The 18,194-nt window shown below is 42.5% G+C and overlaps 1 protein-coding gene across 7 annotated transcripts in view; it reads right to left on the bottom strand.

Moving 5' to 3' along the window:
• The window catches only part of Sptbn1 (spectrin beta, non-erythrocytic 1), a 169,275-nt gene that overhangs the window by 19,823 nt on the left and 131,258 nt on the right, over window positions 1-18,194 (bottom strand). For all 7 annotated transcript variants that reach the window (XM_021211374.2, XM_029545478.1, XM_029545476.1 and 4 more), the window contains 9 exons: window positions 11,694-11,784; window positions 7,216-7,362; window positions 6,171-6,434; window positions 3,898-4,122; window positions 3,399-3,488; window positions 2,952-3,233; window positions 1,904-2,034; window positions 779-983; window positions 129-503 (listed from right to left, as the gene is read on the bottom strand). In XM_021211374.2, coding sequence (XP_021067033.1) covers window positions 129-503; window positions 779-983; window positions 1,904-2,034; window positions 2,952-3,233; window positions 3,399-3,488; window positions 3,898-4,122; window positions 6,171-6,434; window positions 7,216-7,362; window positions 11,694-11,784 — 1,810 coding nt within the window. The remainder of the gene's footprint in view (window positions 1-128; window positions 504-778; window positions 984-1,903; window positions 2,035-2,951; window positions 3,234-3,398; window positions 3,489-3,897; window positions 4,123-6,170; window positions 6,435-7,215; window positions 7,363-11,693; window positions 11,785-18,194) is intronic.

The raw sequence follows: 18,194 nt of genomic DNA, 5'->3' as shown, positions 1-18,194 counted from the left end.
CAAACACCGAAGTGGATGCTCACAGCCAGCTATTGGATGGAACACAGGGCCCCCAATGGAGGAGCTAGATAAAGTACGCAAGGAACTGAAGGGGGCTGCAACCCTGTAGGTGGAACAACAATATGAACCTGAGTGCCCAGAGCTTGGATGTCATGCTCAAAGGTGGTGTGCATTCTCTGTAAAGTTTCCACAGTGTTCTGATCTCTTCCAAGCTCCTCAGGGAGTTTCTTGTGTTTGTCCTGGATTCGGCCAAAGATCTCCTTGGCATCATGGTAAAACTTATGAAGTTCATACGAGGCAGCAAGAATCTGTGTTCTTGTGTCAATGAGCTCCAGGAGGTCAGCCCAGGCTTCATTGAGACCATCTTTCCACTCAGCAATGGTGGCAGCATCTGAATGTCCAGAGTTGATGAGGTCATCTGCCATGTTATTAACAGTATCCACACGCTCCTGCCCAATGTTTCCTGTGTCTCGAGCAAATTCTCGGAACCGTTCTTGTAACATCTGAAATGGGAGGCACACAAAGAAATCACTGAGACCATTGTGGAGCTTTTACACCCCATCACATGAATGTTGCTGGAAAGAAACTGCTAAGTGGGAGGCACGAGTTGATACTCAAGCCCTTAGAACCACAGATCACCCATGTCCAAGTTGTCTGTGGCGAGGAACGCTGACCCATGACAAAGACACCAACAAAAGCACCAAGCTGAAACCACACCCATGACCTCACAACCCAGGAATGCTCTCCACATCACCACCCACTTTCCCCGAGTACTTGCCGTGACATGCTCATAGTCCTGTCCCAACTCATGGGAGCCTGCGACCACTTCCCTCTCAGCGATCCACTGTTCCAGGTCATCTACCTCTCTGTTGAGCTGGAACAGCCTGTGCCTCTCATCAAGTTTTCCTCTCCTCTCCTCAGCAAGGTCCTTCAGGCCAGCATACAGCTTGTCGACCTTTGACTGCCGCATGCTAATACGCTCACTGGAAAAGAACCAGCAGTGAGGAAGGGACCTCAAATGTCTTCTGAAGACACACAATGGAGTGAGGATAACATAAGTGTTACACCAAAATTTCCCCAAAGAAGCTTCCATTTAACCTATTTTGTCTAAAAAATCCAGAACCCTGAATAGCCTCCATTTCAAATGATGAAGAGTGAATGGAGAAACCAAACAAAATAATTAAGGCAAAGGCCACCCTGACCCTCCTACCACCACACACTGCTAAAAGTTAATGCAAAATATTGGAACCATCTTCCATTGCCAGAAGGCACAGGCTGTCTACTAGGGCTCTTCTCTGGCCTATGCTGCTCTTTCCTGCTGGGCTGTGGCCCTTCCTTGCTACAGAGCTGGCTCTGTCTGCTCTTGTTTCCTCAGTGTGGCTAAGAGATTGAATGCCACTTCCTTGAATTTGTCACCAGAATCATATCTCACGAGAGGAGAGGGAGAAGGCTTTGTTGCAGCTTATTCTTTCTTGGGAATCTAGTTATGAACTCCTTCTTAAAGGCCTCCTCATATAGAACAGACCCACTGACCTTGCCTTTCCCAGCTTGTCTTACATTGGATAAACAAACACTCAAACCAATTCCTTTCCTTCCTGAGTCCTAAAAGGTGGCTTCCAAGAAAGCTTGATAGGAGCTCTTCTCTCGCAGTCACCACAGCAGCCTGGTGACCAGAGAGCCCGCCCTCTCATATGTCTTCCCTGTTTTCTGGATAATCACTGCGCAGGGACAACTGCTGAGTAACAATTTTACCTTCCCAGAACACCACAGGTTCTTAGGTCAATGGCCTGCTTTACCACTACTGTATGATCAACAGTACCATTTTCTTTTGGGGCAGGTAAATAAGACATCTTCACTGAGGAATCAAGAGCCTGGGTGGCCTCATTCTCAAAGTGCCACTCACCTTTCGGGATGGCTGTCAGCCACCAGCGCCCGGCTAGTCTTGGAGAGCTGGTGTACTGTCTCTGCATAGTCCTCAACAGCTTGTTCTAAAATCTGGTGCTTTTTCAACATGGAGACAGCACTCTGCTCATCCTGCAAAGAGAAAGACCATTGAAACCATAGCCAAACTCTATGCTTTCAGTGATAAACTAACTGCACTGTGGGGTGGGACAAAGGGAAGGATCATCAGAAAGAAAAAAAAAATGTATGATATAGGCATGAATATAAGACATAGCTGAGTGCATTAGCCGGGACTAACAGAGGCCTCTGCAAAGGGGAATATGTAGTGTAATCAAGGCTGCTGTAAGGTAGAGGGGAGCTTGATAAGTTTAATGTATTTCAGCTGGTTAAAAACCTCAGTCTGTTATGTGTCTACACAGCAGCATTCTATAGCCTTAAAGTACTTTTAATGGTCTTAAAACCATTTTGTTTGTTGGAGAGCCTGGGCAATTTTATGAATGATGGTAGAACATGCCTGTAATCTCAGTAATTGGGAGGCCAAGGAAGGTAGATCTCTGTGAGTTCAAGGCCAGCCCTGCCAGGGCTACATTAGCGAAGCCCTATCTCAAACAAGCAAAAAGTGTGTGCGTGTGTGCGTGCGTGCGCACATGTGTGTGTATGTATGTATGTGTGTGTGTGTATATATATATATATATATATATATATATATATATATATATATATATATATAGAGAGAGAGAGAGAGAGAGAGAGAGACATAGTACGATCTACTTGTAATCCTAGTAGGCAGCCTAAGGCAAGAAACTCATGAGTTGGAAGCCAGTCTGGGCTATATATTAAGTTCTAGGCCTGCATGTGTGTTACATACTTAGCCTTTATTTCAAGGGGGATAGCAGCCAGATTTCTGATGTCTTTCTTTACTTTTCAGCACCTACAGGCAGCAGGTAGAATAAAGACACTCTGTAGCTAGCATGGAAGAATCAGAGTAGGGCACTCATCTGAGGCATACCTCTGGCTTCCTCTCATGGAAGTTGGGAAGCATCTCTTACCTTGGCCTTTTCCTCAGACATCATGTACAGTTCCTGTTCACTCATCCATGCCTCTGCTTCAGCTGCATCAAAGTAGTACTGCTGGGCCTTGTGTGCCTCCTCGAGCCGTCTATGGCGTTTCTCAGTTTCCTCAATGAGAAGTCCCCACAGCTGCTTCAGGTCAGCAAGCCTCTGCCTGATAGCCTCAGCATTGAGGCTGCTGCTATCTGTGATGATGTTTTGACTCCTCTCAAAGATGTCATCAATACGAGGCTGGTGTCCCTGGATTTCTTTCTGGAGGGTCTGTGCAGAAGAGGCAAAAACAATTTGCTAAATGGCCATGGCCTGGTCCTTATTTTTAAATGTTGGTGCTAAGCAGAACTCACAAACCTTCGAAAGTCTCTCACTTCATCTGCATTATGATTCAGTCATTTATCAGACAGTGCTAGCCGTGGCAGAAATGCTTACCTGGTTTTTCTTTATTAACAGCTGCACAGTTTGAAGGTTATGGCCATGATCTGTGGAAGTTGCCAAAGGCATTCTCTCACCAACCCACAGCTAGAAAAAAATTGAGAATAAGAAGAGGTTAGAACCATGTGAAGAACAAAGAAATGGCCCAAGTAAGAGTGTAAGGGGGACAAGGGGAGCTCTGGGGAGGAAGATCTAGCCTTCCCTTAGAAGGGGCCAGGATATACTCTTGGACATGAGGGGTTCCAAACTTACTCCACCTTGGTGTTGGACACACTGTGAGCCCTGTGGTTAGTTTAAGTCCGATTCTAGTGGCATTACAATTCTGGTGTGTCTTTAGAATTCCAGAAAGAAGAGAGTGCATTTGCATGTGTGCATGTGAGGGGACAGAGGACCACAACATGGAAGCTGGGCTCTAAGGGCTTATGTCAATGACACAGTCCGAAGTAACACAACAGAAACACAACTATCTGCTTCAGGATACTCAAGGGCTACTCACAATTTCGTCCTCCACATCCCTGTTGAACTGGTGGATCTCCTTGGAAGCTAACAGATTATGCTTCCTCTCATTCAAGGGCTCCAGAAGCTCCATGAACTTGGTCTGCACAGTGAGGCGTTTGCTGTCCACTTCATCTGTGCTCTTCCCCTCCTGACTCAGTGCCTGGGCTTGGCTTTGCAGTTCCTCAATCTCCTTCTTCCGAACTTCCATCTGATTCTCCAGCATCTAAGGGAGTGAGAGCGCATCAGAACCAGAGGAAACACAGAGACTCTGCTTGGAACTTTGTTTTTGGCACTGGCTAAGGTGGAAGGCTAAACTGAGAAATATAAACTTACACAGCAGAGAGGCCAAGGAATGGAGTACCAGTGAGTACTCTAGCTTACCAGCTAATGTTTAAAAACATTCAGTCTCTGTCGGCTTTAAAACTTTAATCAGGAACTCAGGGAAAAGAAAGACAGGGAGACAAAAGTTACTTATGCCTACATAGAAGTCAGTTTCTCTATCAGAAAGGAGAATACTATTGAGGGTTCAGTTCTTTCTGGTGACAAACAGTATTTTTATTTCTTCAACCAGAGATCTGACTAGAATTACGGCAGATAATGAGGGAACACAACAGACACTCACTGAAGGAAACAAGCAAAGGTGGAAACAAAAGTGTTCACTGAGGAGCTACCATACTCACCACACCACATAGCACAGCCAGTCACAAACCCTGGAACCAACCAGTGTCTGAGGCTAACTGTAACCTCCCTAGGAAGAGGCAGCAGCTACAACTAAACACCACCTGTCTAGATTTATTAATGCACAGAAACTCCAAGAGCAAAGTAGCCAACCTTGTAGCAAAAGGGTGAATGTCCTTCTGGATGAAAAAAACCAAGCTTAACATTCAGCCGAGACTGTTTTGGCAGTGACTAGTTCTAAGTAAAACTGCCAGGCTTAGGAATCATAAAATACCGCCAAGTTAGGAGAGGAGCCACTGGAAAAGTGGACCACTACTACCTTTAAAGAGAAATAGTGTAGCTGGGTGTGGTGCCACCTTCAATGCTAGCACTCAGTGGCCAGAGAGAGGTAAACCTCTGAGTTTGAGGCCAGCTTGGCCTACACCCACCACACTACTGTTTCAGGAAAAGCTAGGACTATAGATCCTGTTTCAAAAACCAAACCAAACCAAAAAATCAAAATCTAAAAGAGTGTTTGTGACCATGTGGCTGTCTGTGTATACTGCATATGGAGACCAGTAGATAAGCACAGATGATATTCTTAGGAAAGCCACCCACCTTCTTTTGAACAAGGTCTCATTGGCCTGGAGCACATGGTCTGTTTCTGCCTCCCTAGCGCTGAGATTACAAGCACATCCTTAGTTTACAAGGAAAACAACTTTATTGACTGAGTCATCTTCTCAAACCATACCACTGATACATGCATGTTTGTGTGCCAAGTGTATGTGGAAGTCAGAAGGTGCTGGGTCCCCTGAAACTGAAGTTACCAACAGCTATGGATGGGTGTTGGGATTTGAACGTAGGTTCTCTAGAAAAGTGGCTATTGCTCTTCACAGCTGAGCCATCTCTCACTTCCCCTTGATATACTTTTTTAAAAAAAGATTTAGTTAATTTTACTTATATGAGTACATGGTAGCTGTCTTTAAACACCCCAGGAGAGGGCATTAGATCCCATTACAGATAGTTGTGAGCCATTATATGGTTACTGGGAATTGAACTCAGGACCTCTGGAAGAGCAGTCAGTGAGTGTTCTTAACCATTGAGCCATCTCTCCAGCCCATATCTGATAATATACTTTTAATACAACTGTTTTCTCATTAATTCAGGGTAAATTCACCTGCCCTCAGAATCACCTATCACAATATAAAAAAATGGTTATTTCCTTTACTATCCACCAAGTAGATAGTAATTCAGAGTGGAGAGCAAACAATTCAGTTCAACCATCACCCATTTAAGATATTACATAGAAAGAAGATAAATATGATTATTTTTATTCATACAGGTGAATATTTCACTCAACCACTGAATGGTAATAATACGCATCAACTAGATGTCAAATGAAAATATTCCTGTGCACAGACATTCAACAGTTTTACTAATTACAGTCTTTCTAGTTGACTCTGAGAAAGTCTACTGCTGGCAGGGCAAGCACTTACCTGGTGGCAAAATCCCTTCCCATGGAAGAGTAAAGGAAAAGACTCTTGATCTGTAAAGAGGAAGGGGAACGCCATGAAGCGGGCATAGCCCAAATAGAATACTGCCTTGCCCACTTGCCTGTTGCTTTTTCAGCAGAATATTGACGCTGGTAAGGTCTTTGCCATAGTCGTCAGATTGAATCTGGCTCTCCAGGCCATGTAGCCATTTGTCAAGATCTGCACAGCTTTGTGTGAAAAGCTCAGCCTTATTTGCATCAAAGAGCCGCTGGGCCTTGGTCTGGGTTGTGGATTCAAGGACTTCCCACATTTTATGTAAACCAGTGAGTTTTTCCTTTACCACAGCTTCTGTTTCTGGCTTTTCTGAAATAAGCTGCATTCCTTCCTGGAGAACACAAACCAATGAGGTTAAAAATAGTTTGCAAGAGAATAAATGCCACTGTGAAAAAACAAAACTCAAACTCTGAGATGTTTAATCTGTGATTGCTCCACTTGCACCCACACTCCCTACATTCATCCAGGAAGTTACTGCTCAGTAAAATAAACAATGGTCTTTGTAAGCAATTAAGTGTTACATGCTCTAACAGTTTCAATTGAGCAATTTATTGTTAATAACCTACAACTTCACGCTCTAAAGACTATATATGACACATAATTTTAATTCTCAGGAGAATGACAGTAAAGGGACAGGAACGTGAGAAACACACACTGCACAGAATCTCCCTATGTGAATACACACTGCAAGGATTAACATAGTGCCTGGTGTACAGTAGTCACACCACCACTAATAGACTTAAAGCATACAGCATTTTAAAATTTATGTAATTGTATCTGATAAAGCCGCCCATAAAGCAACACAGGTTTTTGGCCAGTGGCAATGAGGAAGGAAGGGACATGGTATACCAGTAGCGACTGATCACCTGGTAGCCACTGAAAGATAAACCAAGCCACATGTTTGGGTCTTTGCTTCTCTGCCCACAGTGAGACAGACAACAGCTCAGAAACTGTAAGTGGAAGCAGGGGATTTCTACTGGCTGTGTAACTTTTGTAAACGATGACATAGGGCTCTACCCTCGAATAAAAGGAAATCATTTTCTCTCCTCCTTACCAAGGCCACAATTTGGAAAGGAGGTGAGGGAAAGGTCTCACCAAATAATTTGACCCACCTTCTCAATTTTGTCAAGCCATTCTTTGTTGGATGCAAGTTCCGCCATAAATGCTTGATGCTTTAACCATTTACTGTGCAGATTTCTGGCTTCATCATATGACATGTCTTGAGCTGTAAGCATCTTTTCATTGATCCAGAGCGACAGCTAGGGTAGAACAGCAAGAAGTTTTTAGAAGCTGTCGTCATAGAGTTAAACCTTTTACTCCTACCCAGAAAGGATTACCCTTGTGTTGACATTTTCCATGGCAACAGACAGGCAAATATTTTACTTTGCACCTTGACCCATCTTGTAGCTAAGTTTGATATAAATGGTGGACCTAACATTAAACCCAGAAGTATAAAAACTCCAAAGCAGCTTTTAAACTCAACCGCACTCTTGGCCAGCTTTCCCTAAAAAGCTTGTGTTTGTAGTTTTGCTCTTACTAGTTCAAAACACAAGCTGCTTCCTCCTCAGACACCTGTGACAGCTATAGCAAGCTAACCATGACTGTCATTTAATTCATCTGGCAACTATGTATTCTAAAACATCTCTACAGCAGTGGTGACACATGCTTCTAGTCTCAGTGCTTGGAATGCAAAGGCAAATGGATCTCTGTGAGTTTGAGGCCACTGTGGGCTAGAGAGTGAGTTCCAGAAAAGCCAGGGCTATACAGAGAAACCTATCTCGAAAAACCGAGAACCAAACAACACACAAACCTGCTCATTTATCTACTGGGGGATGTGTGGGAATGTCAAAGAACATAAACAACTTGCTCACCGTGGAATAATGCAACGACAACAGCTGTTCTTTATTTCTGTCAGCTCTAAATCACCTTTACCTGTTTTTCTGTAGTCTCTAACTCTCTAAGGAACCTTCCATTCAGACTAAGAACACTTCACAGAACTTGACTCTGAGACCAACCATATATACTAGAAAGCCACAAAGCTTGCCACCTGCTGACAGGCTAAAATAATTTGTAAGAGGCTTGGAATGGGAGTTGGCCAAACCAAGCTCTGACCTCTTTCAAGCTTTTATCCCAAGTCAGACCATGCTTGGTCCTGCTTGCTTATAAGTGCCCAGGCCAGAGATATACAATGGAGTCCTTCAGGGACCCTCTACCATCACTTGGGTGGTGAAAGTGAGCTTACTTTTAAAGCAGTCACTACTCCCTTGAGTCTGCACCTGAGTATCTTCATGGTTTCTTGTCTCAAAGTCTACAGTGGCACAGGAGACCAAAGAAGTCTTTACAGTATCTGTGTTTCTGAAGCTTTTCGTTAATACCCTGGCACTCCTGGGAAAGGCTTCCCCATATATTTGTTTCAACATCAGTGGGTCTGTTCTTTATAAAATGTCAAGGAGGGCAAAGCAGGTCACAAGAGAACTGCTGACTTTGAGAATGGACAAAAACTCTCGGTACTAGCTCCATCTTTCCTGAAGGAGAACTGGCAGGAGCAAAGTTCAAAGCAAATCTTTTGTCATGGAAGATCACTGATTGGTCAAACAACAATAAAGATAGCACACTTTCAACTTTAAAAGAATTTAACTATTTCCCAGCAATCTAAATGGCTACAATGTGACATACTAAGGCCCGTTTGTCCAATCTGAGAAAGAGAGATGAAGAAAACCAAATGATAAAAATCGCTCTGTGTAGCACAGAGAGGTCTCCGACAATAGAGGATATTTGTTGATCGAAAGTGCCAGGGACATACACATATTTTCACTATTCATAACACACAGGATTTTTTTTTAAAGGAGAAACACTACATAAAAACTACACTTATAAACCAACGTGCTCTTTGCTGAACATACCTATCCTACAGACATCATGCAGAAGAGCACAATTCTGCAGAGCTATGAAACTAGCCAGTATTCTGGTTCTCTGTCACCATTCTGGAACTAGAGCTAAGTGATTATTTTGGGCATTCAAAAAGGTCATGTCAGATATACTCATTCTCTGCAAAAAAAAAAAAAAAAAAATCACTGTGCAGATGGAAAAAAAGAAAAAGAAAAATGCTTTAATCACTGAGCAAGGCTCAGTACAAAACTCAGTCCTGTGCCAGACATGTCTGTACTGACTTCCTGGAAAAAGAGAACAAAAACCACCAACCAACCAAAGCAATTCACCTTCAGAAAACTAGAAGTACACTCTAAGATAATAAACTAGTCAGCCACAGCTTTCAAACCATCTAATTTTTTTGGACACTCCACCAAAACCACAGTGTGAAAATTAAGATGTTCCCCACATAGGTATTTCAGGTAAGCAAGTGGGTTCCTGTTTTAACTGTATCAAGTACAATGGCTGCCCTCAGTCCTTACGGGGGCAATAAAGGCAGATCTTAAAATTCTTGCCTCCATTAGCCAAGGCACCCAGGAGAGAAGGAGTGAGTATGTATGTGTGTGGGGGCTGGGGGGAGTACTGAGGAGGCAACAAACCTGCGAATTCTCTGGACTTTGAACACAAACAGCTAGCAACAGTAACCTCTGTCTACTAGGTAAATAACTACCATCATCAAACACAGTCAAGTGTAAGGCTGGTTGGTCTATATGACCTCCACTCCCAAAAGACTCTGGCTCAGGATATTTAAATGAGGCAGAATGATGGGTGTTTGTAGTACAGGAATGTGACACTTCTTTTGGTCAATATACTTGTATTTCTACAAAGTGTCTGGAAACCAGCAAACCTAAGTTTTGTCACATGCTGACTATATGTTGTGTGGGACATCCAACATTCTCAGCAGTCACTGTGGCTGTGCCAATTTTAAGGAATCTCACAGAGCAACAGCAAAACAAGAGACATAGGACCGGGGGACTTGGCACCGTATTCACGTAGAAAGCTACATACCTTTCCTCAGATTTAGCCTGGGCTTTAACATGGTTCTCTCAATCAATTTCATTATACTAACTTGCCCTTTAAAAATGGGAACAAGAAACAAGACCAGGGCAGTGGCTAATATCTATAACTTAATTTTCACAACAGAAGTAGGTTCCAGGCTGGTTTAAACTACAGTATGACACTGTCTCACATACATACATACATACATACATACCCCAAAAAAGCAGGTATAACATAATCCATTAATTCTCTGGCTGAAGGAACACAGTCTCAGGTGATGACTGTTTCATGGCAGACATCAGGGTGACACAAGGAAAGCCAGTGTGGTGGGTGCTCCTCTCCGGTTCCCTTCAAAGCACACTTGCTCTGTGTTTGTCTTGAGGGAGTATCCTCTCTAATTTGTTATGTGTGTCCGCCTGACACTCAGAAGAAGCATTTTGTCTAACATGGTGCTTAGGGCTGACAGAATCTAAGCAACATAGTTTAAAGACTTCCTTTTTTAAGGTTTATCTGCCAGAGCATATTATAAGGTTCACGGTCTCTTTACTGGACATGAATGCCTTTTATTGCAAAAGATCTAACATGTCTGTTGTACTTCTTTGAACATATAGCTGTATGTTCATATACAAGGTGTTTGTAATGGGTTAAGACTGTATTCTGTCCTGGTCCCTGGCCCTCAGGTCCCTATACTTTCTTGTGGATGTTCCTTATCCCATTTTGGGATCTAAGGGAATTTATTCTAATACACTAGAGAGGAACGAATTCCATTATAGTTCTCTGCAGATTGAGAAATACGATGTGTTTATGAATTCAATGTTTATGAGTACAATGTCACTCTCTTCAGACACACCAGAAGAGAGCATCAGGTCTCATTCTAGATGGTTGTGAGCCACCATGTGGTTGAATTCAGGAACTCTGGAAGAGCAGTCAGTGCTCTTAACTGCTGAGCCATCTCAGTAGCCTAAGATTTATCTACTTTTACTATATGTTTATAGGTGTTTTCTCTACATATAAAGCTATGTAACATGTATTCGCAGTACATGCAGAAGTCAAGGAAGGGGTCAGATTCCCCGGAACTAGAATTTCAGGAAATTGTGAGTCTAACTGAACCTGAATCCTTTGGAAGAGCAAGCCAGTGCTCTTAACCACCAAGCATCTCTCTAGCCCCTATATCTCTGGTTTTTAGCATATAGAGAGTTTCAGTATTTAGTAAGTTGTTTCTGTCCATGGTGTTTAAATGTACTGTTTTTCAAAGAGTTAAAACATAACAGTAAATGCTTTAATGGGTATTTCTGGATGTCACTGCTCAGTAGAGTTCTTTGAAATGATGGAAAGTATGTCTGTGTGTGTCCAGCATGGTAGCCAGCAGCTGTTTTTGAGAAGTATGCTCTGAATTTTAACTTAAAATGAAATGGCCACATGTAGCTAATGTAAATATAGCCCTACTCTACAATGTATCCTAAAACGTAGATGAACGGACAATCTAAGCTGCTGGTTATATGTATGGTTCCTCCAGTGGACTGACAGGAACACGGTGCCCTAACCCATAACCACAGACACCTAATGGATCTCTAGCTTCCCTGATATCACCATTCAATTGCTTTTCCCCACTGCTGGCTAGCTACTGTGGGAAGCCACAGAGGATAACTGAAGGGGAAATTACCTCTTGACAATCTTGCAGGAATTTCTGTAGATCACGGTTGTCCTTTAACCTCATCAAAAGTTCACTGGCTGCTTCTCGATTCTTCCTGTGTCTGTCAAAAGAATTAAATAATTTAAAAATAATTAGGTATAGAATTTACAAGCTGATTTCTTCCCTGGGTTTGTGTGTATACTGAGAAGTGTTTGCTTACAGTTCTTAAGTATTTGACATAGGCAAGATGGAGAACTTTTAGCATCCTGCAAATGGGTAAGCCACAGTAGGTGCAAAAGAGACCCATATAATGATAGTCACTGCATACATTTAAATGAATCTAATTCTAGAAGAGAAGATCTGAGTGTGCACTGTGCACAAGACCCTGTTACTGACAATGTGAAAGAATTTGAAACTTATTTCTCTAGAAACTCGTACAAGGTTAAGAAATACACATAATACATTATTCTTGGGCCAGAGAAGTAGCATATTGGTTAGTAGTACTAAAATAAATAATAAAAATAAATTATGCAGTTATCTTTTGTTTTTTGTTTTTTAAGACCAGGCTGGCCTTGAACTCACAAAGGCCTGTCTCTGATTTCTGAGTGCTAGAATTAAAAGCATGCATTACCTCACCCAGTGTGACTATCCTTAAAAAATATTTTCTGATAAGTTCCAATCTTGGGAAGTCATCACACCAAATACAACAAATGGAAAAGTTCAGACCTATGGGGCCACATGCTTATTCAATTCTACTCTTGATAAGGCGGCTAAGGTTTTAAGTAAAATCCCAAAACCTTAAAACAACGAACAAACAAACTAAACGAAAAACTAAAAAACTCAAACCAAAGCCATAACTCCCAAACCTGTGAGATTTGGAACTAACACTGGTAACAGTATGAGAAGGCAGGTGCTTAGTTTGAATCTTAATTTGCTGGCAAATATCTTTCTGTGCCAAAGGCATAAGTCTCCAGAAACTGGACCAGCAGAGTGAATCCCAGCAAAGGGCTACTAATGCAGTGACAGCTGCTGCTAGTAGTAAAGATACACAAAAACAAGTACGCACAAATACAAGTCATAACGCTCCTGGTAACCCTTGCAAGACAACCTGGCTACACTGAGGGTGTGAAGTGAAGGGTTAAAGTACAAGATGTGGTTAAAGGATATAGGCAGGAGGTACAGGCCAGCTGGTGGACTACTTGCCTACCCAGCACGCAAGACACTCCATTTACTCCTTAGCAACACACAAAATGGCAAGGTGGTGCACCACTACTACTGAGCTGTAGGCAGGGAGTCAGAAGTTCAAGCTTACCCTCAGCTAACTGAGTTTAAGGCTCACAGGAAGAGCTGGGCCTCCACTGTGATTCTCAAAGCAATTCTTTGTTGTATGCGCCTGGGGGACAGGAATGTTCTCTGTTCCCGCAAGCAGTACAAGTGAGCAAGAAAAGCTCAGGAAACACAAAAATGCTGGGTGACACCTAGAGAAACTTCATCAGAAGAAAGACACCCTCAGTGCATGCTGACAATGCAATTCACAGTAGTCCCTGACATTGCAGCTATCATCCACCTAGGAGCCAGAAGAAAAAGCTCCCCATTCCAGGGCTATTAGAATATCAGAAACAGTTGGGCAGTGGTGGGCACCTTTAATCCCAGCACTTGGGAGGCAGAGTGAGTTACAAGATAGTCAGGGCCTGAGAAATCCTGCCTTCAAAAACAAAAAGAAAAAAAGAAAGAAAAAGAAAGAAAGAAAGAAAGAGAGAAAGAGAGAAAGAGAGAAAAAAGAAAGAAAGAAAGAAAGAAAGAAAGAATATCACAAATGGAAACAATATGGCCATTAAAATGTTAGATAAAGGGACTTTTTTTCTTTCTCAGTTGAAAGGATTTCTACAGGTTCCCATGGATGAAGGGATCTTAAACACTTAAGATGTGAGCATGCTACTTTGCCGTTGCTATTCTTCATTAGAAACCACAAACTAAAGCAAGACTTCAATGAACTTGGCTGAAGGAATAAATATCTGAAAATGTTTGTTAGGAAGGAATGACAAGAACACTTCTAAACAACCCTTATCCTCAAATTCCAGCTATTTACAATGGAAGTTAACGAACAAATTTTCAAGTGGAAGATCGTTTGAGTTGCACTGAGCGGCAAAATGCAGTAGCCTTGTCTTTAATCAGGGGCTTTATAAAAAGAAAAATATTTGATTCCCTTCCTCACAGCATCCCATGCAAATGCCACAGAGGCAAAGAGAATCCCACTGGCAGTGATATCATGAAGGAGGTTCAAGTCCAAAGACCCTGCTGAGTGTGGGGGTGGGGGGTGGGGGTGGGGAGTAAGTCTGGCTTTACATAGTATGCTCTCGGATTAAACGGCCATAGATAACACAGAGCATGAAGTCTTGTATAGAGGCTCTTGCCTGTGTTCCCACGACTAGGAAGGAATTGCTGTGAGTCTGAGGTCAGCTGGGGCTTAAGAGTAAGATTGTATCACAAAACAAAACAAAACAAAACAAAACAGAGACAGTTCCCATGTCCTAAAGGTTTCCTGGTGACAACATGTGGCACTCATGAAAAGGAAAACTTAGAAATGCTTTCTAACTGGGGTCGTGGGTGAAGTTAAGAGGGAAGGGACCAGGAAGAAGCTTTTCAAGTCTGACTGTTTCTGTAGTCATCAAGGTGCTCTGTGTAGTGGTGTCCTCTGCTTCATTTCCATCTCTCACCATCTGTCTCCTGGCTAACCTGATGACACTAACTCATGTGAGATGGTGAAATGGCTAGTTTCCGTGTCAACTTGACATGGGCAACAGTGATTTGGGAAGAGGGTAAAGCTGAGAGCAGTGCAGACAATGGAGGCCTGCCTAGTGAAAATTCAGAAGGAAACAAAGATTCTGTTTGGTCCATTTATGTGATATTTTAGATTAATAATCTGTAGAAATCAGTGGGATGACTCTGGGTAAAACGTTTGTTGCCAAGTGTAATGACTTAAATTCAATTCAGGGGACCTAAATGTTAGGCGAGAACAACAGGCTCCTGCAAGTTCTGTCTACATCCATAGAGTGCACCCTCAAAATGGAAAAAATATTTTAAAAGTATTTCATTAAAAAAGTCTCTGGAAATAAACCCTCTGTTTTGCTGGGACAAACAAAATCTGGGAAATGTTTTCATAGGGTCAGCACATAGAAGTTGTGATTAAGAACTGGCTGTGGCTGTCACTTAAGCTGTTGGAGGACTTGGTTCTATAAGGGTCAACCCAGGTGGTACTGGTTTTGAAGGCATGAAGCAGTCATGGACAGCAGCCTCAGCTGCTGGCACCATGAGAAGCTACTGGTGAAGGTGCAGTAGCATAGGAAACCCCATGATTGAAGGGGTCACGGAGAGGACTGAGGTCTGGCACCACATGTGAGAGTATCTGAAGAGAGCCCAGGAGAGGCTATTGGTGAAGGTTCAGCCCAGCTTCAGTGGAGACCCAATCATTCTGGAGATGTCAATAGCTAGGGAACCACCAGCATGGTCAGCAACAGTGTGAGTGGAGCTGACTTGAGCACAGGAGACAAGCTGTTGTGCAGTGGATGGCTGCAGACCTGTTGAAACCCAGCAAATCCTGAGTGGGTCTCAGAAGTCTGACACTGAGCTTCCTACGACTCTGATGTCACTGAGACTACCTCTGGTTCTTCCTTCTTTAATTAAGAAAGCATTTAAGAACTTTTGGTATCAAAGAAGCCACAGTTGAACATCTGTGGACTTTCATAGAGACTTTGAAATTAAATAAAAATGGATATTTCAAAGAGAGTATAGATATTTTAGAGAGGCTTGACCTTTTAAAGAAACTGTAGATGTTTTAAAGAAGTTGAACCTTTAAGTTTTTGAATTTTAAAGACTGTGGGATTTTGATTGTTTTATACTATCATATTAACATTAGCATGGCATTTTGAAGGCTACAAGAAAGAGAGACTATTGCTTAATAAATGGTGTGTTTGTGTGTCAAGTCCAAAGGGTATCAAGTGTGCTAGCTAGTTTTTATGTTAACTTGGCACAGGCTAGCTAAGTCATTTGGAAAGAGATAACATCAATTGAGAAAAATGCCCCATCAGATTTACTTGTGGGCAGGCTTGTAGTATACATTCTTGACTGGTGATTGATGTGGGAGAGCCCAGCTCAGTCTAGGCAGTGACACCCCTGGGTTGGTGCTCCTGGGTGCTATAGGAGAGCAGACTGAGAAGCTATGAGAAGCAAATTAGTAAGCAGCACTCCACTATGGCTTGGCTCCAGTTCCTGCTTTGACTCCTTGCCCCAACTTCTCTGGAGATGGACAACAAGCTGTAAGCTGAGAATAAACCATTTCCTCTCCAAGTTGCTTTGGTTATGGTATTTGATCACAGTGATTAAGACCCTGACTACAACAGAGGGGTTTTTGTATCAAGCTGGATAGAGGTTCATGCTGTACCATGCTGTGCCTGGACAATGCCGCAATCTTCCCTTTGGGCAGGAGCCTCCCTCCCATCTTCAGACCTTCAGGGAAGGTTTGGGGCTCTGATGTCACCTGCACCCATATTTTCTCAGCATACTTCACATTCCACAAGAAGGCTTTGAGGAAGTGCCTTTGAGCAAGAACACAGACTTGAAGGTTTAGATATTTAATTAGCTTGCGTCTCTACAGCCCCTGGAACTCCAAGATCTGTCCACAAAAATCCTTTTGCTTTGGTTTTAAATCCAGAGGCCTTTAGGGGTAATGAAGTGATACTAGACTCAAGTTTATGTCAGCTGTTAAAAAAACAGATGGATGTGGAGTCAACATGGGAGCCCTCTCCTCCCATTTTTTGTTTAGCAATAGTAAAGAATGCTCTCTCTACTTCATTTTTTTTTTTCTACTTCATTTTTAAATTGAGAAATTCTAGCTGGGTGTGGTGGTACATACCTCCTTCCCCACACAGGGTTTCTCTGTGTAGCCCTGGCTATCCTGAAACTTGTTCTGTAGACTCAGAGATAATCTCAGTACTCAGTACTCAGTACTCGAGGCAGAGGCAGAGGCAGAGGCAGAGGCAGAGGCAGAGGCAGAGGCAGAGGCAGAGGCAGAGGCAGAGGCAGATCTCTGAGTTTGAAGCTAATCTACAGAGCGAGTTCCAGGATAATGAAGGACAAACAGAAATGTTTTCCTGAAAAACAAAAACAACCCTGAGCTGTCCTAAGGAAGCCCTGAAGTCTAGCAGCTACCTGTCTCCAGAGCTACCTGTCTCCAGAGCCACTGGCTTCCAACAGCTCTGTACAGCTGCAGCACAGTGGAACATATAAATAAGCTCAGGAGGTAGAAAGCTAGCAGCATGTTTGTCCAAATGCACATGTCTAAGAGCTACTTCTGCCTTAGGGAAACCAATATCTGCACCTCATGTGGAGGAACACGGCGTATTACACTCACAAAATGAGACCTGACATTAAAAAAGAAGGAATTCTTTTTTTTTTTTTTTTCCTTAAATATTAGGAACTGGAGGGTCTTTGGTTCTCACATTCATTTAAGATTTTGACAGAATTTTTTGTTTGTTCTTAAAATCAACACATACTCAATTATAGTAAAAGTTATATTGTATCTTATAGATGTACCCTTAGAACATATACAAGCTCCAACTTAGTGCAAGAAAATTAGAACTGCTAAATCTGGGAATGAAGGCAACTCCCCTCTGTAACTAGTCTTATTTTTGAGTTGAATTCCCAGGAGACCCTTTGGGATGTGGAAAGCAAGACACTGTGGCAGTAAGCAGCAATTTGAACTAAATAAAGACAGATGAAAAGCCCTGATATCACTCTCAAAGAAGACCTTAAATTCAGTCTAAACTGCAGGCAAAAGTTAAAACAGGCTATTGACTGTCTACATGACCAGCCCACAATGACTCTCATCAGTGCAGCTCAACACTGAACTGCTCAGGCCTCCTCTTTACTTTAACCAGTATAGGGCAGGACTCAGATGCAGAATATACAGACCTTTGAAAACTAGGGAGCCAAGCTTTTAAGAAGAGAGGAGGAAGAAGAAGAGATGATGCCCAACTGTTTAATCCTGGAGAATGCCCTAGACCAGGAGAAAATGTCTTTTTCTGTCATCATGGGGTGTGCAGGTAGAGCACATGACAGCACCAGCTATGCCCATTTTCTAATAAAGGGCAGATGCTGTCTCTCCATAGCTTTCTTCGGTGCTAAGGACAAGCAAGTCTCACCTTTCTTCTTTCCTTTCTCCTTATAGGAGCCTGAAGAATGTCACATGGATGAAGGAGAATATGGCCTGGGCTAGGAAAACTCTGGCTTTCAAGGTCCCCTCAAGTGAGCCACCATGACAATTCTGCAAGAGTACGAGCTTATGGAGGATGGGCCTCCAGGTCTTCTTTTGAGGACATCTATAAACACTTCACAAGAATCACACTAAGGGATCCATGTACCAGAAACTCACGTGCTGGATGAGTTGATGCAATTCTTTTTTTTTTTAAATGTATTTTTTATTATTATTTTCTATATTTACATTACAAATGCTATCCCGAAAGTTACCTATAC

The sequence above is a fragment of the Mus pahari genome, chromosome 13, assembly GCF_900095145.1.
Source record: "Mus pahari chromosome 13, PAHARI_EIJ_v1.1, whole genome shotgun sequence".
Classification (NCBI taxonomy): domain Eukaryota; kingdom Metazoa; phylum Chordata; class Mammalia; order Rodentia; family Muridae; genus Mus; species Mus pahari.
The sequence above is the reverse complement of the archived record's forward strand: the minus strand, read 5'-3'. Positions and strand labels throughout refer to the sequence as shown.